Source organism: Falco peregrinus, chromosome 1 (assembly GCF_023634155.1).
Source record: "Falco peregrinus isolate bFalPer1 chromosome 1, bFalPer1.pri, whole genome shotgun sequence".
NCBI classification, from domain to species: Eukaryota; Metazoa; Chordata; class Aves; order Falconiformes; family Falconidae; genus Falco; species Falco peregrinus.
Genome location: NC_073721.1, coordinates 30436066 through 30460294, shown reverse-complemented (window position 1 = coordinate 30460294; position 24229 = coordinate 30436066). Strand labels below are relative to the sequence as shown.

At 52.0% G+C, this 24229-nt stretch overlaps 3 protein-coding genes across 8 annotated transcripts in view; 1 reads left to right on the top strand and 2 right to left on the bottom strand.

Moving 5' to 3' along the window:
- Positions 1–1208: 1208 nt before the first annotated feature.
- On the bottom strand, positions 1209–7950 carry INA (internexin neuronal intermediate filament protein alpha). The gene is made up of 3 exons (XM_055802871.1): positions 6921–7950; positions 3251–3375; positions 1209–2648 (listed from the first exon to the last, which is right to left on the bottom strand). Exons 1-3 carry the CDS (start codon positions 7866–7868, stop codon positions 2375–2377), a joined length of 1347 nt encoding a protein of 448 aa, XP_055658846.1. The 5' UTR covers positions 7869–7950; the 3' UTR covers positions 1209–2374.
- Positions 7951–9979: 2029 nt separating this feature from the next.
- Positions 9980–15966, bottom strand: LOC129784369 (uncharacterized). Its single transcript, XM_055802946.1, has 3 exons — positions 14237–15966; positions 11193–11295; positions 9980–10460 (listed from the first exon to the last, which is right to left on the bottom strand). Exons 1-3 carry the CDS (start codon positions 14695–14697, stop codon positions 10266–10268), a joined length of 759 nt encoding a protein of 252 aa, XP_055658921.1. The 5' UTR covers positions 14698–15966; the 3' UTR covers positions 9980–10265.
- NT5C2 (5'-nucleotidase, cytosolic II) overlaps positions 13786–24229 on the top strand; it is a 63324-nt gene continuing 52880 nt past the window's right edge. The window contains exons 1-2 of one of the 6 annotated variants that reach the window (XM_055802890.1): positions 13855–13872; positions 22832–22908. The gene's annotated coding sequence lies outside the window, so the exon portion shown is untranslated. The other 5 variants (XM_027788884.2, XM_055802880.1, XM_027788886.2 and 2 more) reach the window with 5 other exon arrangements.

Genomic DNA, 24229 nt, shown 5'->3' with positions numbered 1-24229 from the left:
AGCAAGCAGTGCTGGGGGGTATTTGAGGTTCAGAATACATTACATTAGCTGCACAGTCACGTCTGGCTTTTATTCCCCCTATGGTTCGGAAGAACTGCTGTGTGTTTGCATTTCTGAACTGAGAGCTGAGCCGAGAGCTATTTGGAGGTTGGTTGGTCCTTGCTTTATGTGCCGGTGCCCTGGACTTAACTCTGCAGGTGCTGCCCTCCTCCAAGCTCTGCCTGGATGGCCTGAGTCACTCTGCATTGTGTTTCTGGAGGCTCCTGGTGGGATGCATGGCCCCAGCCGTGCCCTGAGCCCCCTCCCCTGCCTCCAAAAAGTGCCCTTTGCCTTGCCCGCCTGCAGGACTGCTCCCGAGGGCTGCGTCACCCCACAGCGAGCAGCTCACCACGGCATTGTCACTGAGGTCATCGCTGTGGCCAGGTTGAGGGAAGTGGCTGCACTACTCCTGGCCTGCAGCGCTAGCAGAGAAGCCTGTGATGGTTCACACCGTGTCCCTGGGGCTCTGATGCAGGCTGCCATGGCGTGGCATGACGAGACAGGAATAGGAAGGCAATAGGACAGCATACCGCCGGCAGGGCCGCCCAGTGGGAAGCCTGCCCGTGCCCTTTCCGCACCCCGCTGCCCTCCCGTTTGCCCCTCTACTGGCACACCTCGGGCAGAGCATGGGCATCTTCCAAATGTAAGCCAGCACCGGTGACGCCAGCTCTGTGGGCACCTTTGCTGGGTTTACTTGGGAGGTGGGTATGCCTTCACTTCTTCCATCTGCTATCGGGTACATTGCTTTATTTTCACTTGTGAAGGCAAAGAGGCTATTTTTAACCCCTGGGCGTGCAGACAGGGTGCAGCAGAAATGGCAGGTATCTTGGGACAGAGGTGTCAGGGGGGTGATGCAAATCAAAGACTCAGAGTCCATTTTCTGGGCAAATGATACACTCGGCCATGGGAGACCTGGTTCCCCCAGCCAGCTGGCCATGAACTCCTCTACAAAGCAGGGCCACCACAACAGGCACCTGGGGGTGAGACCCAGACACGCTCCACTGCCGTTGGTGGGACCAGCCTTGCCTTGCGGCCCCAGCAGCAGAGTTTGGCAGGTGCACCCCAACACCAAGCCCTTTGCAGGGGACCAGAGGGACTGTTGGGGACCGAACTGGCTGCAGGATGTGTTCCCGAGGTGAAGCAGCAGCAAAGAAGACAAAACAGCTCGGTTTGATCCACATAACTATGTCTTTTTTTTTAATTATTAACTTGTGCCTTACAATAGAAGAAGAAAGAGTGCAAGCAAACATTTTGCTGGTTCCAGGAACTACTCTGGCACCACCGCGAGGGCAGTAAGGTCTTGTGATGATAACCTTGCCAGGGCACTGACACGCAACACACACACACACGCGGAGTCTCCGGCTCTTGCAAAAGCGATCGCTGGCAATTTTAAGGCATTGAAGGAAACCTATGGTTGTAAATCCTATATCAAATTTGGCACACGTTGGAACAGTTAGAGCGGAGACAAGGATGCTTTGTGGGCTGGTGTTCGTGAGTCCTGCAGCTTCCCAGCACTGGCTGAGGCATGGTGCTAATGTGAGTGTGGGGTTTTCACGTGACAACTGTGCAGCCAAACGAGGGGCCCTGCAGACCCCAACCTTCTGGAGCCAGCAACACCGAAGTGCTGCACCCCACAGCGTGGTGGTGCCTTCAGCTCCTGTGCACCGGTCCCTTGCCCTGCGCCCGCTGCTAGCAAGCCCTGTGTGCCTGGCTGGACCAATGCTGCTGAAAACCAGACAGAGTTGTCAGGACAAAAAATAGGAACATTCCTTATAGTTTAAAATGCAAGTGGCTCATAGACCAGACATCAGGTGTGGTTACAGTCCAGTATGGCTATTTCTGTGCTTCTGGGGCTAAAAGTAGGTGGCTACAGCTTGAGTGGGGAAGAGTTTAGCTATACGTGGATTTAGATAGTAGATGAAGGTCTGTAGCCTTGAAAATAGTTATAGTAGACATGTTGTTTTCCTCACCCCCCCTCCCCAGAGAGCTGGCTGAGCAGTGGTCCCAGCCAGCTCCCCCTCGCCGGCTTCGGGCGGAGGGGGGAAGGGATGGTGGGTGCTATGAGTCCACTGTGCCACCACAACGACAACCAACATGCACCTATAGCTACCTGCCCATGCCTCTGCCCCATTTAAAGGGGAGCAATGTGCCAAGCTCGGCCTCCGCATGGCAGAACCTGTGAGGAAGCTGGCCCTGGGTCGGTATCCCCAGGGGACTGTGTGTTTCTAAGGGGGGCTTCCCGTAAGTCCAGTGCGGCTTTGTGCCTGGAAGGGCAATTTAAAGGCCGAGTGGAGACTGTTCCCCCTCAAATGTAAAACAGATGGGGTCCTGACCATTACATTTTTGCATTCGTGACAATTCCTTCACGCAGGTTTAATCTCCCTCTTTTCTTGACAGAGGTTATGGTACCCTCAATCATATCAGCCCTTCTGGATGTTATTTTAGAGGTCACTTTAATAACCTCTCCTTGCTCCTCCTCTTTGAAGGACAGAGTAGAGGAACTAAAGCTTTTTGGCTGGAAGGAGTAAGTGGGGTTGGGGACGGGATTGGGCGCTGAAAGGCCGACGCTTCCCATGCTGAAGAGGGTCTCCTCTCCCTCCAGCAGCTTCCTGCAAGCACATCACAAGGGAAGAGGTTAGTCTCAGACATCTCACGTGAAACATCTGCAAAACCTGAGGGCATGCTGTAACCTGCGGGCAAGTCCAACCACTCCAGGCCATCACACCAGCCTGTGGTGGACACTGGCTCAGGTCACACTGCACCATGAAGCTGATTCAAAATGATATGCTTTGGTCAATCAGTTTTGGAACACCTTGAAATATGGGGTACGTGAGACCGGCTCCCTCCTCTCCCCCCAGAAACATCAGGAAAATAAAACCCCGAACCAGAGGGACTCCACCTTATGCATCTACTTTGACTCTGCAAGAGAGACAAGTTTCCAACCCCAGCTGTCCCCATTACAAAACACTGCCCCTGGGACACCTAGGGGACATGGTTCATGGCTGCTAGATGGAGGCATGACATGAAGCCATGGCTGCTCCCCAGGCAGGAGCACAGCAGGTCCATGCAGGGGAGATGAGCAACATGATGGTGTTGCTCCTCGAGTGTGTACCCAGGCATTTTCTGGGCCCTTGAAAATAACCCAGCCCGGTGGGGTCAGGAAACTAGGCTTGGGATGTGGCCAGGCAGAGCAGGGTGAGAGCAGCATTACCTGTAGGCAGCTATCTCGATATCAAGGGCCATCTTGACATTAAGCAGGTCTTGGTACTCCCTCAAGTGCCGAGCCATCTCGTTTTTGGTGTTTCGCAGATCATCTTCCAGCTGCCCGATGGTGTCCTGCAAAGACAAGCGTGCTCAGGGCTGTGTTTCGGAGCAGGGGCCTCTCCCACAGGTTTTCTGCTCTGCCCATCATGAAAACAGGGAAGATGTAATGGGCGACTGGTCCATGATGGCATATCCCACCAGGAGCTTGGGACCATGATGTCTCATGTGAACAGGGATGAAGAAGCAGGCAGAGCACTGGGCATGCCTTGTGAGTGTGTGTGGTGGGGGGAGGCTTTGAACACTGATGGATTTACATGGTTTCCCATCTGCAGCAGGGTCTGTGAGACATGGTGGGGGCAAACAGCACACAGTGGTGGAGCCCCCAGTCCCACAAGGGATGAGGCAGATTGCTGCAGAGGGAAGGGAAATTTGGGGCTCAAACATTGTCAAAGCAGGGGCAGTGGCTCAGCAGGACAAGTGAGAGCAGCCAGTGCTGCAGCAGCCCACATCTGGAGCAGGTGCCTGGAGAAGGGCTGCAGTATGCATCTGGAGGGGCTCAAGAGGAGCCGGGACACGCAGCTGGGTGGTGCAAGGAGAGGTGGTGCTGCCAGGGCAGGAGAGAAGAGCCGGTTCCATGAGGGGAAGTCTGACACCTTCCTCAGAAAATGGCTCAGAGCCCCAGGGTGGGGGGCTCTGAATACAGGGATCTGTGGGTGTTACAGAGTGAGGGGCTTGCCCTGCAAGAGCCAGGGTGCTCAGCTGGATGGCAACATCCTTCTAGCATCCTTCCCATAAGCTTTGCCCTGCCATGGCTGTTACAGCCAGCTCTAGCTGGAGTCTGAGGCCAGATCTCCTGCTAACAAAGGGAAGTAACCTTTTTGTTGTGGCTTCTGGGTTTTTTTTCACCAGAAATTAAGCAGCCTGGTTTTCTCCCACATGCAGCCAGCCACCCCGCTGTGCCACCGGAGGAGCGTGATTTGGAGCAGGAATGAGTAAGCAGTTTGCATTTAAGTGATGGTGCATCCCTGCCTGCAAAGCCCTGCAATGGCCACTGCCAATGTCTGCTCTCCCGCACCCCCTCCCACAGCCAGGCCTTTGTGATTACTCCCAGCTCTTCTGTTCCAGCGAATGAACTCTGTCCTGCCACACCATCCCCGTCCTGTCCCTGTCCTCATCCCCATCCTCATTCCCATCCTGTCCTTTCCTTTGTGTCAAGTATATTCTTCCTTGGGCACAGTGAGCTGCAAGACCTGGAGCTGCCCAAGGAGCAGGGAGCTGTGCTGCAGTGAGCCCAGTCTGAGCAAAGCAAAGTCAAATTCCTTGGAAAAGCAGTGCCAGCTCATCCTGCAATGTGGCAGGGCACGTGTCACTGTCAAGTTAGCTGGACACATCCCACCTTGCAGGACATTTATGGGCCATCCTCGGGGTCTCTGCCTTGGCCTGTGCTGCCCTGACCATCTCCTGCAGCAAGATTGCTGCATGGAGCTGTGCTCTGAGGTGGGATTGGGCAATGGGAAAGGGTTCAAGGAGACCATTGGGGCATCAACTGAAAAGCCCCAGGTTGTCCACTGACCTGCTGCACAACAGATTAAAACCTCTGCTCTGATGCAGCCAGACTGCTGCTGCACCGAGGAGCCGTGACAGGAAGGAGACCCTACCCCAGCGCAGCCCCACTCTTGCTGCTCTGACCCTCTTTGCCTTCAGCCCCTTTCCCTCTGCCTCCAGTCTGCATGAACAAAATGCTCTTTAAAAATGGGTTATCCTTGTTACCTTGCCTGTACCTCTCTTCCACACTGCAGCTCTACCAGCTGGTTGAATAAAACCCCCTCCTCACACCATGGCAAATCTATCCCCTAATGGAAAGCTCTCACATACTGGTGCATATGACTGGATAGCCTAAAAATATAAAGGCATGCCCCTGCTTTAGCAGTCTATAGGAACATTTTAAAAGCTCGAACAATACCAATATTATCTTTTTAAACAGACTTCCATCCTTTTCCACCAGTTGCAGCTAGGGAAATTGTTTAGCTGCTACACATGCACATTGCTCAAAGGACTCTTAAGTATTACCCCACTTAAAGCAGATCCTAAGGGCCATGCAGGAAAATGCTGCTGTGCTGTTGCTAAAGCAATTTCAATTATGGTGCTGTTTAATCCAGTTGCATTATTTTTTTTTCTTCCCAATTGACAGGTTGTTTCCAGAATCCCTCTTTTCACATGACATCAAGACTATTTAAGAAGATTACTCTGTGTAATCCTTTTACCCACTACAGGAAATATTGCACGTTGCCTATTTCCACAACATTTATTGAAGAAGTCCTCAACTATTCAGGAAAATTGAAGCAGCGTGGAGCTACAGTCGCAAGTTCTAGAGGGTCTGGCAAAATGTGGCCTTGAAAATGACATGGCATTATTACTTGGGTGTGAAATAACAGCATCCTTCAGGTATAATGCAAGGCAGTTGTTTCAGTATTTAGAAGGGAACGGCTTGGTTTAGAAACCACAGATCATTTAATAGCCATGTAACAGAACAATCTCAGGATTTATTTCATTAAAAATCATGAACGTTTCCCTGTAGCAAGAAAATGTGGTAATACTGCAGTAAAGGAATAAGAGATACAGAGCGCTCAGCGTCTGCCCCTTGTGAGTCTTTCCACAGACATAAAAGATGCTGGGATCTGGCTGCAAATTCAGGCTTAACGTTCGCAGAGCTCAAATTTCTGCAGCGCAGGTGCCAAGAGCCAGGCCACAGGGCAAGGGGCCAAGCCTGGGCAGACAGCTTCGAGGAATTGCCTCACGACGTCAAGGACTGTGTGGGCAGTTTTGGAGCTGACCCTTAAGGGACAGGGCAGGGATGGGGCGATGCCCCAAACAGTGCTTCCATGTGCGGGGATGTCCCGTGGGGGAAGGGGGTGGGGAGGGAGTGTCCTGGCCCTGCCTGTCCCCCAGAAAACCTGCCCTCTGGAGCTCTGGCCATGGATAAGGGGTGAAGGCAGCAGGCGATGCCCTAGTGAGGCAGGATGTGTTGCCCTGTGCCGGGGTGGGAGGAAAGCTGCGGGGAGGATGCCTGGCGCTGCGCAGTGCTGGGGGGGCACTGCCCCCGCACGGGTGGGCACCGCACAAGGCAAGAGGAGGCTGGTGCTGTGTAGCGCTGGTGGCTGGAGGTGTGCGTGGGGGAGTGTCGCATACAGTGCGGACAGCACGGTGCGGGAGCGGGGGGGGGGGCACCGTGCAGCACCCAGCGGGGGTGTCCAGCGCTGCACCGAGCCGTGGGAGGGGCCGCTGCGGAGGCTAGAGCTGCGCTGCAGGGTTTTGCGTGCAGCGGCGGTGCTCAGCGCTGCACAGGGCCAGGGGAGGGGGAGCGCTGGGTCGGAGGTGACGGTGCTGCTCAGAGCTGGTGCCATCGCGTGGGACGCCGGTGCCCGGTTGCTGCACAGTGCGGGGGCAGGCGGCTGGGACGGCGGCGCCGAGCGCCGGGGCAGACCGCGCGGGCGGAGGACTCCCGGAGCCGCAGGGCACCGAGCGACGGGGGGGAGCGGAGCCGCCCGGCACTGCCCGGGGCAGGGGACCCCGCGCGGGGCGGGGACGGGGACGGTTCCCGGCACCGCCCGGCTCACCTGCAAGCCGGCGGCCTCGGCGCTGTGCCGCTCCTCCAGCTCCTGCAGCTGCCTCTCCAGGGACTGGTGGGCGCCGCGCAGGCTCTCCATCTCCGCCAGGCGGGCCTGGAGCTGGCGGCGGCACTCGCCGGCCTCCCGGCGGCTGGCGCGGACGGCCTCCTGGCTGCGAGCCGCCCGCTCGTGGAGGCGGGCGCAGCGGGCGCGGTACCAGTCCTCGGCCGCCTGCAGGTTGCGGGCCGCCAGCGCCTCGTACTGGGCGCGCAGCTCCCGCAGCGCCGCCGCCAGGTCGGGCCGCCCCGCCGGGGCCGTGGCCGGGGCCGGGGGCGCGGCGGCGCGGAGCGCGGCGCCCAGCTGCGCCAGCTGCTCGGCGTGGGCGCTGCGCAGCGCCGCCAGCTCCTCCCGCAGCGCCGCCGCCCGCCGCTCCAGGTCGGCGCGGGCGCGGGCGGCCCCCTCGGCCGCCTGCTGCCGGGAGCGCAGCGCCTGCTCCGCCTCGGCGCGGCCCCGCGCCTCCTCCTCGCAGCGCGCCCGCAGCCGCTGCGTCTCCTCGGCCAGGCGCGCCCGCTCCAGCGCTGCCTGCGCCCGCTCGCCGTGCGCCTCCTCCAGGCGGGCGCGCAGGGCGCGCAGCTCCCCGCCCAGCAACTGGCCCAGCCGGCGCGGCTCGGCCGACCGCTGCCGCAGCGCAGCCAGCTCCGCCGCCAGCGCCCGGTTCCGCTCCTCCAGCGCCCGCACCCGCTCGATGTAGCCGGCGAAGCGCTCGTTGAGGCCCTGCAGCTGCTCCTTCTCGCTGGCCCTCGTCCGCCGCGGCTCGGCGCTGCGCTCCCGCCCCGGCCCCGGCTCCGCGCCCGGGAGCGCCCGCCGGCCCGCCGCCCCCTCGGAGCGCCGCGGGGCCTCCGCGAAGAGGTGGCGGTAGGAGGCGGCCAGCGCGGCCGGCTCCGCGCTGTAGCTCATGGCGGCGGAGCGGGACCGGCGGCGGCAGCGGCGGCTCTTATGTACGGCGGGGCGGGGCTCTGCGCGGTGCGGAGCGGGCGCGGGGCGTGGCGCTCGGGCGTGGCGGTTCGGTGCGGAGCGGTGCGGGGCGGTGCGGAGCGGTGCGGAGCGCGGTGCGGAGCGCGGGCCCCCGGGCCGGCGCGGCAGGCGGCGGCGGGAGCTGTCCGTGCGCCGCGGTGCTGAAGGGCTGCGGCGGCGGGCGGGGCGCGGGGCGGGACAGGGGGATGCGTCTGCATGTGGGGACGGACGGACACGCACACGGACGCACACGGGCAGGTGGACAAGGTCACACGCACACCGAGACAGACGGGCGCACAGGCAAGGACATGCACAGTGAGACACACACATAGAGATGCTCAGAGCCAGACGGACAAAGGGACGAGCAGCCGTGCAGAGAGGTGCAGATGCTCACGCAGACAGATGCACAGGCGAGGAGAGGCAGGCAGGCAGAAGGAAGCAGGCAGAAATGGGCAGGTGGAGAGACAGAGTCAGGCAGACACAAAGAGACAAAAAGGCAGGCAGGCACACGGTTGCACAGACATGCACACACAAATCGCTCCTCCTGGGGGTATCCCCAGCCGTCCCCACTGATGCTAAAATGAACCCGTGCTGTGTGCCCACGCCTGGGGTGAAGGTGTCCGGGGGGGTTGGTCCCAGCCCCTCGCCTGTGGCGGGGACGCAGGTGCCTACGGCAGTGTGGGGTCTCCAATGGATGGGGCTGTGGACAGTTGGGGTGCAGGGACGTGCCTGGAGGAGGGGGTGCCCAGGGCAGAGTCTCATTGCCAGTCCAGGTATGCCACAGGGGACGCATGGGGGAGGATTTTGGATTTTGCCTCCAGGTTGTTTGCCAGGAACTGAACGAGCCTCTTCAGTTTCTCTCCTGTCCACACAAGCATGCTGGGCCTTCCCACTGGCAGGGGTTTGCTGAGAGAACCCAGGACTGCAGAGCTGATGGGAACAAGGGGACACCTACACCCCCTTCCAAGACAAGTGCCCTGTCCAGGAACATGGCACCCTGGGCACGACCTTCCAAGAGACCAGTGGTAAGTGTCTGACCTCTGGGAGCAGCAGCACAAAATGTAGCTGTGACATGGAAAAACAGCTTAAAAAACTGTGATCCAGATGTGAGGAATGTGATTAAATGTGCAGCCAGATCCTGTCTCCTGCTATACATCTCTTGCCACTGACCTCTGCACCGATGCCCAGTTCCTTTACTCCTTTACTTGTCCTTGTTTCTCCTCACAGGTGACTAGGGGACAGCATGATGGGGTGCAGCAGATGAGCAGGGAGGACGAGCAAGCCAAGGCTGGCATTGGAGCAAGGTGTGACTCCTAAAAAAGCTGTGGCTTTTCAAAGGGACCAGCCAAATGGGGACAGGTGGTGCTGGGGTTCACATCTCCTTGGGATCAGAAGTTAATCATAACAGTGGCTGCAGAGGAGGCCCTGCAAGCATGGAAGCAACCCTGGCTGGAGTGCACAGGACCCCATATCCCTGCAGCCGTGCTTGGATGGGAATTCCCTGGGGGAATGGCATTTCCATGGGGAAAACATCCCTTTCACTTGGGAGTAAGGTGAGCCCAGCCCTAGCAGAGCACTGCCCCACACTGCAGGAGCAGTCTGGTCCTACGCATGCAGTCAGGAATTTGAGACAGGATCAACACACACATGTGTATGCCCCACCTTAGTCCCATATTATCTGTCCCACCAGGCATAGGAGGAGTGAGGAGTGTTGGTCATTGCGGACAGAGGGAAGAGATGAGCTATGTGCACACTTGGGTGAGAGACCTGGCTTGTGCCAGGTTTTTCCAGGACTCCAGCCTGCTTGCAGGTAGTTTTCCTGGAAGAACTCAGTTTTCCTGAAGCTCATTTTAGGTCAGGGATGGTGAGGTTACAACACTTAGATCACTCAAGCAGCTTGTGTTTCAATGGCAGAGCAGGCTGGGGCTCCCAGACACCCTGGCCCTGGGGCGCGATGCCTGGCCCGGGCTGCCTGGCTCACACTGCTGATGCAGAAATCCCCTCCTTGGTCTGGGTTTTTTTTCAGGTCTTTCAGATTACTCCTCACACACAAGCATGTTTTACCACTTCCTTGATATCTGTTGCTTTGCATTACAGGATCCTAAGTCAGGTTTCTGCTACTGGAAATAACTGATCAGATAACTGAGAAGTTTCCAGCTCTCCTTAGTTATGTGTGTGGCATTGTTTTGATGACTTTGCTCTGATGCTTCTTACTGATGATAGAGGCTTCTCTGGTTCTCTTTTGTCTTGGAAATGTGGAATGCAGCTTACCCTGGCCTCCTCACTTGTGCTGTGTGAGCATTGCTGTACATATGTAGTCAAACAGGGGCACTAGGAGTGTCACAACCTCCTCCAGCAGAAGAAATGCAAGGGCGTCTGCAGGGACTGCTGAGGTCCATGAGTAAAGAGCCTGGGATTGAATTCCATTGCCTCCCAATAGGTTGAGGTGTTCTGGAGTCTTTCTACACAGACAGGAGGAGACTGCGTGAACAGGTGGGACCTGAGCCAGCTGGTGTGACTGCTAGGACCTTGTAGCTGAAAGAGCACAAGGAGTTGGAGTCAATAAATGATGGTAAGTGCTGGTGTTCTGCAGAGCAAGGATGTGGCTCCAGCTTGCTGGAAGGCTGCTTCTTTCAGAGGAGCAAAGGGTGGCCAAGATCTTGGGATCCACCCCAGGATGAATTGCCAGTTCTGGGGGTGCTCCCATGTTCCAGGCAGCTGCAGCAGGACCCCCACCTCAGGTAGCTGGCACCCAAATGCAATTCCCTTGCAAACCCCTTGAGCTCCTGACCCAACTCTTGGGGCCTGCCTTGGCCAACAAACCTGAGAGCTGTACAGCCCTCCCAGTGAAAGGGAAAGCTGCAGTGCAGCTGCACTCTGGAGAAGAGAGCCATGTCCCAGCAGACTGGAGTGAAGTCCTTGAAAGACCCAGACCCAAATTCCCCAATTTCCCCAAATTCAATTCAATTCAATTCAATTCAATTCAATTCAATTCAATTCAATTCAATTCAATTCAATTCAATTCAATTCAATTCAATTCTATTCTATTCTATTCTATTCTATTCTATTCTATTCTATTCTATTCTATTCTATTCTATTCTATTCTATTCTATTCTATTCCATTCCATTCCATTCCATTCCATTCCATTCCATTCCATTCCATTCCATTCTATTCCATTCTATTCCATTCCATCCCATCCCATCCCATCCCACCCCATCCCATTACATTACATTCTAAGGCCAGAGGCTGGAGACAAGCTGTCAGACCTGAAATGAGATGGAAAGCTGGAAGTGGGCACAAACTGAAACCAGGGCTGTGTCTGGGCTGTCAGCCTCAGGAAACCTTGATGCCTGAGTAGCACATGGATCTCTGTTGGGACGGACACACACAGCGTCAGGAGAAACTTTATAAGGCTAGAAAACAGAGAGAAAAAGCAAAGAGGAATGGTCCCATAGCCAAGATTTGTACACTACTGAACCCCAGTGGGTTGTATCAGGGATTAAATTGCGCAGGACCATTCCATACCTCACAGTTGCTTCAAAAATCAAGCCTTTGTGTGTGAGACAGCAGGACTACTCCTTAAAACTCCATGATCCTTTCTGTACAGCAGCTGCCTGCTGACAAGACTCATTAAACAATTTACCTCCCGAGCTGCAATCTGCCCAGGCTTGTGATTCAGAGGAAAAAGCCGTCCTCTGAGCCACGCGCACACAGCAATGGGATACACACCTTCTGGCCCATTTCCAGCACACCCCATTAGACTAATGTTCTGGGTAGGTGTTTCACCACCCGGCTTCACCACAGAAGCTGCATAAGAGGGAAATACCTGCCGGCAGTGGGAAAAAGACAGATCCAAGTGTCTCCCGTGGGGCTGCTGCCAGATCTGCAGCACAGGTGGGTCTGACCCCCTGCAGGAGGGAGAGCTGTGGGGGTAAAGGCAGCAAAATGAGGGAGAAAACATATGTGATAAACACATATAAAGAAGGATATATTTGCTGAATTGCACACACACAAAAACACTAACAAAAATAGCAAAATGGCTGTACTGGATTCCTCTAACTCAGGGGTTTGTTTCTGACTGTGACAGATTTGTGCTTCCCTGGTATAACTTCTGTGGTTCAGGCTGTCTGTGGCTCTGGCCCACCTGCTCAGCAGTCACATCGCTCTGTTAGCTGGCCCTTATCTAATCAGTGCAAGTTCACGTCCTGGATGCCACTGTGCTCTGCAATCCACAGTCTGATAATGTACTGTATGAGAAAACATCATCTTTGTTTGCAGGTCAGAGCCGCTGCCAAGCTAATTTCATTCCATGCCCCTGGCTTGTGGAACACAGTGGAAATGCTGGACATGGATCCCCCCCCACCTCCCCATGCAGGATTTTGCAGGTCTCTGCCTCACCCCCCTCAATCTCTTTCCTAGGCTGAAGGATTTTTGTCTATTGAGTTTTCCTTCAAAGAAAAGCTGTTTCACACTTCTAGTCATCCTTGTTGGTTTCAGTGCACCTTCTGGGGTTGTGTTGGGAAGGTGCACAGGCATGCAGACAGTCAGGACCCTGACATGAAGGTACATGGAAACGAGCTCCCAGATACAAGTGGATGCATCTCCAAGTGAAACTCCTTGCTTGGATGCCCGGCGTAGGTGCTGTGATATTGGGACGTGCAGGCTGAGCTCGGCGCTGAAAATGGGCTTTGCTTTGGCCAGAACTAATGGTGTGTATTAAAGACTGGTGCTGCTGGGTGCTTCCCCTTGGCAAGGTGATGGAGCAAGGCCACATGGGCCACATGTGCCTGGGCTGGCAAAGCCCTGTCTGATGGCATGTCCCTGTGCCGTGGAGGGTGGTTCCAGTGCCTCATTGCCCAGAGCAGAGCAGAGGGCAATAGGGAAAGCCGAGGGAAGCATCCTTGGGGAGACAAAGGAAGGACTGTGGCAGAGGGGCCAGAAAGGCCACTGCCCGAGGAGGGGAGGCATTCCCAGCCTCTGGCCACTGCCGAGGCACGGGAAGGGAGGCCGGACCCGGGTGCTGGCGGTTTGGCAGCCACCCGGCCCAGGGATGAGCTGTGGCAGGCGGACGGCGGCCACTCTCGCTGCTGGTGGCACCACCCCGAGGTGGCCAGGACCCCACGGGGGCTGCGGCCGTTTCCAGCCCTCCAGGATCAGGTGAAATGGGCAGAAAAAAGGAGGTTCGTTTTGCCGGGAAGGGTTGGTTTTGCCTGGCACTTTTTGGGGCGGTGCTGGCCCAGCGTGGTACAGTTGGGAACAGCAGTGTTTTGGCTTTGCACAACCATCCCCTGAAGCTTTCCAGCCCGGGCCGCCATGCCCGCAGACATGAGGGCCGCAGGCTCCTGCTCACTGGTGGCTGCAGACCTTTGCTCGGGACAGGCAGGCAGGACCCCCCTCCTCCTGCCGCTGCGGCTGGTGTCCCCCAAGCCCCCAGCCATCACCCCTGTGCCACCCACTCCTCGGACCTCCTCGCCACCCTTCTCCCAGCGAATGGGGTGCACCCCGAACCCCCGAACCCCAGCCCGCGCCGCAGACGCGCTTCCCCCAAAATCAAACAATTCATGCGTTGTTGTAACCAAAGCTCTGCCTCCTTCAGCCTGCACGGCACTGAGGCCAGCCGACAGAACCGAGGGGGCTCAGGCAGGCGGGAGGGCAGGGCCGGGGAGGCGCAAGGCCGGGAGGGCAGGGCCCGGGGTGCAGCCCCGGCGGTTTTGGCCGGAGGGACGGCGGGCCCCGGGGGGGGCCGCTGAGGCTTCGTGCGGCCGTTCCGCGGGTTGGCACATTGCCGCCGCTCCCTGCCGCGGCCGCTCTGCGGCCGAGCGCCGGGCTCGCACACTCTCCCCGGTCCCTGCCGCCGGGAGGGGCGGGCCGCGGGCGGCGCCTGCGCAGTGCGGCCGCCTCGGCGCTGCGGCAGTGTGCGGGGAGTTCTTCCGAGCGCGGCAGGAGGTGAGAGCGGCCCGGGCGCGCGGGGGCAGTGCGCGCGTGCGGGTGCGGGTGCGCGTGCGCGCGCCGGGCGCGTGGCGGGGACCGTTGAGGGGGACCGTTGGGGGGAGCGCCCCCTCCCCGCTCCCCTCAGGCGCGCGCCCCGGGGAGGGGGGGCTCCGTCCGCCGCGGCGGCCGGGGCTGAGGCGGGGAGGGGCAGCGAGCGGAGCCCGGTGCCCGCCGGCGGCACTTCCCCTCCTGCCGGTGAGGGGATGCCGGCGGGGGCATGCCGACGGGGGCCGCTCCCCGCGTGCCCGGCCGCCCCTCTCCCGTGCCCGGCCGCCGCTGCCTCCCCGCGCCGTCCCAGGCAGGGCGGCCCCGCGGTTACCTCAGCCTGTCCCGTACGGGGCCCCTCTCCCGTCCCCGGCGGGTGACCCCCCGCGCCCCCAGGCAGGGCGCCGGGCTGCCCGCTCCCCGCCGCAGGCTGCCCCCGCCCGGCGGGGGGCGCCCCGGAGCTGCCCGCTCCCCGGGGCAGGGCGGCCCGGCCGGGGAGCGCTGTCCCTGCCAGCCGGCCGAGGCGCGGCGTGAGGAGCCGGTGCCCCGGGGCAGGCGCTCGGGGGGGGGCTGGGGCCGGGGCCGGCACCGCCGGGTGCGTTTCCGCCTTCCGCCCCACGTGGGCCGGAGGGTCCCGGCGGCGCCTTCCAGCCCGCAGCCTACCCCCGCGGTAGCCGCCACCCCGGCGGAGACCTGGGCGGAGGCCATCGATCCTCTTCGCTGGGGAAAACGAGCCCGGTCCCGGCTCCGGGCAGAGCGCTTCCCGGACAGCCTTGCATCAGGGCGAGGGTTCATTGTCACCGCTCTGTTCCGTTTGAGTTGCTCTTGGCAGTCCGGCGGTATCAGGCTCGAGCTGATAACCTAAAGCCAGGAGCGAGGCACCAAATAAACTAAAAAAGCCAGCGCAAAACTGCTTTGCTTACGTTTTGCTTATGCTTTTTTGTTTTTAATCCCCCCTTTTGTGCCAAAAATGATGTTGCAAAATGTATGGCGGAAACAAGCCCACACCGGTTTCTGATAGACTAGATGACTTAATAGGGCAGTACTGTTTCTTGTAGCACAGGCAGTTTTAAAAATTCCTGGAACTAACTGAGATTATGAAACCCTCGAGTTTATTCCCATGGTAGTGTTTCTAAAGGCTGCCAAGCTGGATACTAAGGATCTTCTTTGACGTGGTCCTGAGAACATTCCTCCCAAAGCATAACCAGTTATGTTTTAAAAGATTAATTTTTTTTTTTAGCTCTGGAAGACTTATCATTTGAACCTCAAAGACTGCAAAATGCTTTCTAAGTAGTCACTTAGAAACGTCTCACCCTTACCTATCCACATGGTTCCCTGTGTCAGTGTAGAACAATATCCTGGCACTGACTGAAATATATTGTGTTAATCCATATACCAGCTGGTCACTAGTTAATCTTCAGATTTTCAGGTCCTTTTAGGTCCTACATGGTTTTATTGAAAACCAGAAACGAAACTCAAAACTACGTTTTGATCTTCGGTTCGCATGCTGAATTTGTAGTTCTAGCAGTGAGGGAAAAACCCTGGTGCTTTACTTGCAAACCGATCAGCTTAGCTCTGGAAGTCTGTCACAGTCCTTGTCAGCCTGTGTCAACCTAAACATATTTTAGAGTAGAACTGCTGTTTAAAATAGTCTATTGCCATTAGTCCAGAGTCCAAAAGATCATTCAGGAACTTGCTGGTTTGATTAACAGCAGTTGGAGTTTGTTCAAGCATAGACGTAGTTTCATTATATAGTACAATACAACCTTTACTCTGTATAGCGTCATTCAAACAAATTGTATGGCAAAATGCGCCACTGAATTACATTTAAAATGCTCCATTGAATTAAGTACAATTGCGGAGATAAATGGGGAGAAAAACTGTAAGAATGGGAGAAATGTTTTCAGCTGAGGTTTGAAATTAACAGCCTGTTACTATATTTGCATTGGTAGCATTAGTGTTATACACTGTTTCTAGGATATACGCTAGCAAAAATCAGATGCAAGCTGAAATTTTCCCAGGCGAATTTCCAGTTTGTAGGCATTATTATTATTATTATTATTATTATTAAATAATATTGTTATTACTATTATTATTATAGTAATAATAATAAATCCCCCTTGAATTGTTACTCCATGTCATATTTGATTCCTAATATAGCTTGAATTGAAAGTTGACAGACCCTTCCTTTAACCACTAGAAATATTTATCCTAGACTTTTTTTTAATTTCCAGGGGAATGATTGTTTTTGAAAAAATAGAAACCTTTGTGTAGTGTTTACTGGTAAATGCTGTGGTATTGTACTCTTCAAGGAAACATTGAAAGGCGTGTTTTATTTCCTTTAAAAATACACTAGTATAGTATTTTTGTGTCCAAAGTAAAAGGGAAGCAAGTTATTAGAATACGATGTTTAACTGATGCTTATTGAAAAAGCAGATAGTTTTATTTGCTCACATCATACCTGTTATTTGCAGTTCAGCTTAATAAAATAATGCTTCGGTTAAAACTGACAGATGATTAGTTAGCTTGCAGCATGAGCTGTTATCTGGGGAGGGCCCCGGGCTGGCTGCAGAGTAGGATTGTGGTGCTCCAGGACAAACTGAGATGATCTGCAACCTTTGAATCCTACAGAAATTGTAGATACTGACTTGCAAGGAGATGCAGGAAGAAAGGCCGACTGCAGCTCTGCCCTGAAAATCCTGGCCAAGAGACAGAAGCAGGGTCACGCAGTCACATTCAGCGAACCCATTCTTTTGTAGGAATTTGAAATTGGGGAGTGCTGTGGCATCTGGGTGGTTCAGTACCATGCAACCTGCCGTTGCTTGGCCACTGGTGAAAATCCTACAGAGGTCTGTGATGAACCAAATAACATTACCACGTAGAAGCTGCTTGGCCTGGGGAAGGTGAATTAATGGTCTCCAGCCAGGCTGCAGTGGAAAGTTGTCATAGGAACTGGCTTGCTGTTTGGCAGGGCCATGCCTTGTCTTCACTCCTGTGAAAGAACACCTCAGTAACTGATTGCCTCAGGATAAGAAATACTCTATGCCATCCAGCGTAAACCCATGAAGAGAGCAAGGCACTTCAGCTCTACTCTGAGGGAAACTGAGGACAGTGCTATATGTCAGCAGAGGACAGCCTGAGTGATGTACCTTGGGATGAGCTCGCAGTGCCTGCTCTATGCCATGTCCTTGCCTCGGGGTGGCTCATGAACACTGGGTGTCCTGATATAAAACAGCTGTGGCTTCTTTAGCAGTGAGAATAATAGGACAGAAAACTGAACAGAATGTGCCTGGGAGTGGAAGCCTTGTCTTGCTCTTCGGGATGTGTTTGGGATGAGATATGTTACCAAGTCAGCGCGTGGGAATTCTTCACTTATTGTCTGTACTGCATCTACTTTTTAAATTTTATTTATAGTGTCAGCAGCATGAATATAATTTGAAATGGTATTTGAAATGGCCACAGTCTTTGAGTCTTCAAAAGTTGGCTGTTCTCTGCTGAAGCATATCTTATTCTTTGAGTATCTTCAAAGTGCACATTCATATAAATATTTCCTATTCTAAAACGTCTGGGTTTTGCTACTAAAGAAATTATTTTTATGTGTCATGGTTATGATGCTCGTAGCAGTGAGCTGTGTTTTGCTTTTTAGTCATTGTGACTCCTTAACTGGAATGGTTCCTAAAACCTTGGACTGTGTACTCTACATAGAGAGCATGTATAATATGAGTCTGCTTTCTTAACACAACCACAGAGAGAGTCCAGCATGTACAATAAATAGAACTTCACGTAGGGTAAATAGACCTTAAGCAACATCTGGAAAAAATTGCGTAGGTATTCAAGGTAGCCACTGTATGCAACTGATAATCTAAACCTGCCTACATAAGCATAGTCATTACGTCTCATGCATGTGTTTGCAGGGCTAAAGGGGTGCTTTGGAGACCTGCCTGTATGAAACTATATTAGAAGAAACTGATTTTTTATATGACAGCATGAGATCAAGGGGGCCTGAGCAATTCAGCTCAAAAAAACCACAGCAGTCTGTGTCGAATCTTAAATACTACCTGACTGTGTGACAGCGTGCACCTTACTGTAAGGTCAAAAGCAGATTTGCTTTTACTTCCTGGACAGTTGGGCTGCCAAATTTAAGAGTAGTGAATGGCTGAGTGCCAGCCCTCTTAGTCCTATCCCTTTTTCAAGTCTGGTACAGGATGCTAGAGGCTAAACTTGTTGCTTGCTGGTGACCTTAGTTTACCACCCTCTGGGCATGAATACCTGCTGTGAGATTTACCAGCACAGCCAGCCCTTTTTTGGTAGTTTCGTTAGAGACAAAGTTCTGACTAAACTGGGGAGGTTGGAAATGCCACTGTGATTATCTGCATGCTACCTTCTCTCGACATGTAAACATGAAAACAAGTGGCTTCTTACCAAGTGCATCATACCAGATAAAACTGCTTCAAATTCTGCAAAGGTGTGAGCCTGTTTAAATGTGGAGAGCAGGAGTCACAGTAGTGAGATACCTATAGAAATTATGCCGGGACAGGAGCAACCTGTTGTTTTATCTTTTTAAATTAAAGGATGTGTGGGCAGAACTTCTGTAGGTGGATGGAAGAAGAAAGGGAGGCCCAAGGAGATGTGATTCTTTTGAGATTTGAAGGTGGCTCCAAAGTGAAGTAAGTTAGTAGAAACAGATCTGTGGGCACAATGTACTCTGGAACTGCTTGTGTTCTACTTGTCCTGTAAATAAGAGTTGCTGTCTCCAAAACTACCACTCTGGTTCTTTTCACCACAAGCGATTTATTTAAAAACAAGTCATTGAAGTCATAATATGATCCAAACTGAGCTTAATTTAGATACAGAGTATTCACAGCTCCCAGCTGCATTCCAGATATTTTCAAACAAAGCTTACTATTTTGCATATACGCTTACTACAAGATTATCATTTAACCTTGCTTGGCACAATTGGTTCAGAGGAAAGGGTAAAACAGAGATTTCCTGTACGGGTTTCTGTGGGAGGCTCTGAAGTAAAGTGGTTTTCCACTGTTTACTTAAGAACAGGCCTTTGGATTAGCTGGCTTTGACCCAGGCCTTGTAGTTCTGCCTGTTAACATTGGCATAATAAGTAAACCCAGATACATTCTTGCTAGATTTTCAGGAAGCAAATTCTCGCTGAACCCTGCAGGAAGGTACACTTCCCCAAAATACTTTCCAGCTGGGGTGGTCCAGCTTTGGCAGTTGTGGTGGCCAGGTCTGGCCTGTGGGACCTTCTGGGTGGGTTGCCCCTTTCTGGTGCGAGCTGCTGCCCGCACTGCTGCGGTAGCAACAGCTGCATCCCGGTGGCGTGCTGGGCTTGGGAGGAAGCGTTTAGCTGTTCGGGCAGTGTTTGCTGCTGAAATCGGTATTCCTCATCTCCTTTGGAGAATGGTAGCTGTGGGTGGGAATCAACTCATACTTTACTACTTGGACCACGCTCCTCTTGGCATTTGCATCAGTTGTAGTGCGTAGTACATAACAAGAGAAACTTTCTTGTTGGCTTCTAAAGTAACCTAGAAAGGAAGGTAAATTCAAAAGACTGCAGACCAATGCTTTAGCATAAAGCATACCAAAATCTCCAGACCAGCTGAATTCAGCTGGTGTTTGGGTTGTTACAGTTGGTGATGAGTTGCACACAGGCATGCATGGCGAATAATTAGGAACATGGGGTCAGAGAAGGGCATGTGAATATTCTGACCTCAGAAACCCAAAGAGGTGCTGAGTGAGATTTATGCCAGTGCTTTGTAATCATAACACAGCAATTACCAATAATAACATCTAAGAATAAGTTCTAGTAAATGACAGACTGCTTAGGTAATTTTGAAAGTTAATAAACAGAACCAGTTGCAATTAAAAATAAATAATCTTGGTAGATCTTGATTTCTTTTGCATTCTCCATCTTTAGCTGAGAGACCTTTTTTTTTTTTTCCCCCTCAAAGGAAGAGCTGAACATGTTGGCAAAGGTGTTTCTAATGTTTCTTTCTAATCTCTCCAAGTCGCCTTTTTGGATATTACAAAGCAATTCCATTTCAAGACTATGCAAAGACATAAGTGGCCTTTGAAGTCACAGGAAAGGGCTGCAAGATTTAGGGCTTCAAGTCCTGGTTAAATCATGTCCTTTCTGGCACCCTGTGCAGTATTCACTGAGACCTTTTAAGAACAGATATCCGTAATAGCTGCATAGTTGTTTCTTTTTCGTTGCTTGTTCAGTTCCAATTGTATAATGTTATTCTCTCTGTGTGCTTTTAGGTCGGGATGTGTTCATTCCCTAAAGAAAAAACTGTTCAGCTGAACATAAATTGCAGGTGTTCTGAGCACCAGTTAGCTTGAGGCTGACCCTGGAAGCTGCTTTTCCAGTTCAGTTCCTGTATTCCCATCGTTGAATACAAGTGGCTGAGTGAAGCTGGAAAGAGGAATTTAACATAGAAGCAAGCCAGACTGGTAAATCATCTGTTAGTTCTGCTGTCTGGAAACTGAGGCAGGAGTCAGATTTCATTTTCCGCTTCATGTCGCAAGCATCAGTCGGTGCACTAGTGATGTTTAAGGGCAGGTCAGCAAGGCAGTGCCTGTTTTGTGTCTTTCAGTGTTTTGGGATGCTGCATTTCCACGTGACTGTTAAAAAATGGTGAATAAAACATTGCCTAAAGGGATGTACAAACAGGTGTACAGGGTCTCTCTGAAGGCAGAAGTGGTCAGCAGACCTTTTACACCTGTAATTAAAAGCAGGGCTGCAGCTGACAGGGCTAGACAGAACTCAGGTATGGAAAAATTATAAAAATGAGCATTTGCTGCCTGAAGCTATTAAGTGGTTCAAGTAGACACAACCCCCCTTTTCTCTATTCTTCAGAATGCTTCCTATACCTGAAAGTGTCACTGCTAAGTGGTGACTAGGATACCAGATGTTCTTCTGCTAAGTCCTTTCTGGTTAATAATACGAATTTAGCCTCTAGAAGGCATTTGCTTGCCCATACCATTAACCACTTGGTGACTGTAGACATCTTGAGCAGAACATCTCACACATGGTCTGGTGTTTATTGGTATCCTCCTTACAGTGGTTTTGAAATGGGCTGATTTAATAGAGAGTGGGTATGCCGTTGCTGGAATCATCAGCAGATGTGTGTGATATTTTATCAGCAAATTTTATACAAATTGGAAAAAGCTTTACTTGCTGTGATCTGATTAAATATCTGTATGTAGCCTGCAATAATTTGGGGACTTCCTCACTTCTGATCCTAAGAAGTAATGCTGTTGACTTTCTAAGACTTTTGACACATTTGTAATCTAACCTTTCCTATTTTTTTTCATGTGATAATAGATTAGGTAGGTTCTTAACCTCTTGTTTTACATGCATTTAAACTTCTCTTGCAATACTGCACTAGCAGTTTTATGAGCCAAGGCTAAAAAACTCTGCTTGCTAAACTTGAGCAATCAGGAGGGAACGGATGATGAAAAACTAACAATGTTTTACTCATCTACCACTCATTTTTCTTTGCAGACACGTAGCAAGTAGATATTAACAAAGACAGTAATAAAAAGCACTTTCAGTCCTCACAAATCGATGTGCGCTCTGAGGTCAAGAACAAATATTGGAAAGGTTAGGACATGCAGAGAGCTACTGTCTTCCCACATTGTGACGCTCAGAGCCAGGCTGGGAGTTTTTTCAATTGCTGTTTTGAAAGCAGTTAGAAAGAGGCGTTTCTGTGGCTGCACAGGAGGCTTTGTGCTGGCTGAGTGTGTGGTCAGCTTTTTTTTAGTGGCTACAGTAGATCAGGTAACATGCTGGAAAAGAAGTCCTTCTCAGTGAACCAGGGCTGTTGTACTACTCTGCTTGGGACAAACATTTTTAAAGGTTTGTAACAGGAGTTCCAAACTGTTTGCTCATCTGCAACAGAGCACAAGACTGTGCTGCTGAATGAGTCTTCGAGTCTACACTGGTGAGATCCTTGAGGTTCCCTGAAGAGATAAGTCCCAGCCAGGGGGAAGGTTCATTGTCAGGTCAGCAACTCAGCTATGGTTTTGGGATAACAGAGACTGGCTGATGATGCTGTCTTAGTTGTTTGTTAATGTTCTCTCACCCTTCAGGCTGACAGGTTTCTTCCAGGTCACAGCTGATGGAGTAGGTCTGTCACTTCATGTGTGTTCCTTCTGAGTACTGTCTATGCTGAGACAAGTACAGAGAGAGTGCTATGTGTGTCCTCCTCAACTCCTGCCAGGGAACAGTCTCCTATATCAGCAGGATTGATTTAACGTATTAAAAAACAGTGAACTGAAGCAACCGTGGAAAGATGACTTTGTTTTCCCCAAATGAACTTGGTGGTTTGTGTTTTGCTTGGAGGGGGTAGTAAGAAGTTTCCGAAGAAAAAAAGTTGACACAGTTGGAAAACGGTATAATGTAGGCTTTTGGAATCACTTGATAAAGCTGAGACAGGTTATCAAAGAGAAGCCAGAGACTTAGCAAAAGCTCAGAGTCATCATAGATGTTCAGTTATTTTACTGCTTGATTAAATTATGTAGGTTGCTTCAGAAATGCTGTATGAATTAGCAGTCTTTTGGAAGAACATGGGAATGCTGCGGAGAAAGTACTTGTAAAATTAATTTACTTGTAGAGCTTCCTGCAGTGGTGCCTTGGTACTACACATCTGTCAAGATTAAATGAGATTTTGAGACTGATAACATCTAGGTGGGGACACTATTGTGCCCTAAGGACAGATTTGTAATTTCATTTGTAATCGGGCAGACTATAATTACTATGTTTGCCTCTGATTAAAAAAACGGGTCAGAAAAGGAATGAATTGTGCTCTTTTCACAGAGGGAGGGGAACTTCACACAATAAGAGCACTCCAAAACACGTACAGACTTCATGTACCCTGTTTTTTCATCTCTGTGCTTGCTCATTTGGTAGGTCTGTGTAGCTTCTCATCGGCAAGGAGCTGCTGTGTGGGACTGCTTGCGAAGAACAGAGTGCAGAAAAAGTTTTGGGTATGTGCCTTTCTGATCTCCATGATGAGTGATAAGTACATGTCCAACCTCTGGTCTGGGGAGAAAGAGGATTTCTGTGTGGCTCAGGTGAGGGGTACCTGTAGTTACTGAACTAGGAGGAACATACGAAGGAAGCAGTTGTACTTCTGGCCTTTGCGAGTGTTGCATTTGAGAGTGTTAGAGTCAGCCCAGGAGCGATTTCGATGAGCTGAGCCTGGATGCGGAAGGCTCTTGCTTTTCTCACCTGAAAGGCTTGATCAGCCTCAGGGAAGGCTTCTTGGAAGAGAGGTGGGTAAGCATTATTAAGGACAAAAGAAGGAAGTCTGTGAAATCTGTAGCAGGCTAGGATGCATCTGTAGCCCTGTATGTTAAGGTAACTGAGAATCAAGAATCCTCTTTACTAAATGATTTCTGTATTTTTCTTCACAGTGCCCTTTAGAGCTGAAGAGGATCATTACTTTCTCTTGTTTGTGTTTTGTGGACAAACAGCAAGTTGAAAACTGGCTGAGTTTTGTATATGAAGTTTGTGGCCTTGCTGGGTATTAAGGCTTCCTCTCCTTGTCTGGCTTAGTTCCGTAGTCCTCCGCTTATCCTTCTTCTTTTGGAAGGATGTGTTTATCTGTGTGGTGGGTTGACCTTGGCCAGGTGCCCACCAAGCCGCTCCATTACTTCCCTCCTCAACAGAACCAGGGGGAGAAAATAAGATGGAAAAAAAAGTTCTTACTGCTTTCGATAGAGCAGCTCTCTGAATTACCGGATTGTCTTCAGCTGTTGATCTCAGTGTTTATTTTCAGTAACTTTTTTATGACAGAGGAGCCAGTGTTCCCCAGTTCAAGTATGCCAGCTTCTTTTACTCAGCAGCACATCCCTTGGCAAGTGTTGTGTCCACAGCTTTGGGACTCATGCAGGCTAGCCAGCTGGCTATCCACACCTGGGCTGAGCAGGGACTGCTTTCAGTCAAGGCTGGAAGGAGATGTGAACTCATGTTTCCAGCATGCAGAGATGGTTCAGATACTGATTCTACTGTTACATCTGTTTATGTAGCCCATAAACATGCAGAGAGAGCCCGTCCTACATGGAAGAGGGTTCAAGTGTCTCTAAAAAAATCATCGTCGTTCTTCCTTTTACTTTCAAAGATTAGAAAAAAGCAAGAATTAGCTTTCAGCATCTTCACTTTTTCTATAAAATATTAATGAAGCAGGGATGTGATCTTCAGTGACAGGAGTTTTTCACCGGTAAGCACAGTCTGTAAGGAAAGCCAATAAAAATGTCCTCCCTCACCTTCAGTGTTTAGAAGATAAAGAGGACTTTTGGCTGTTTG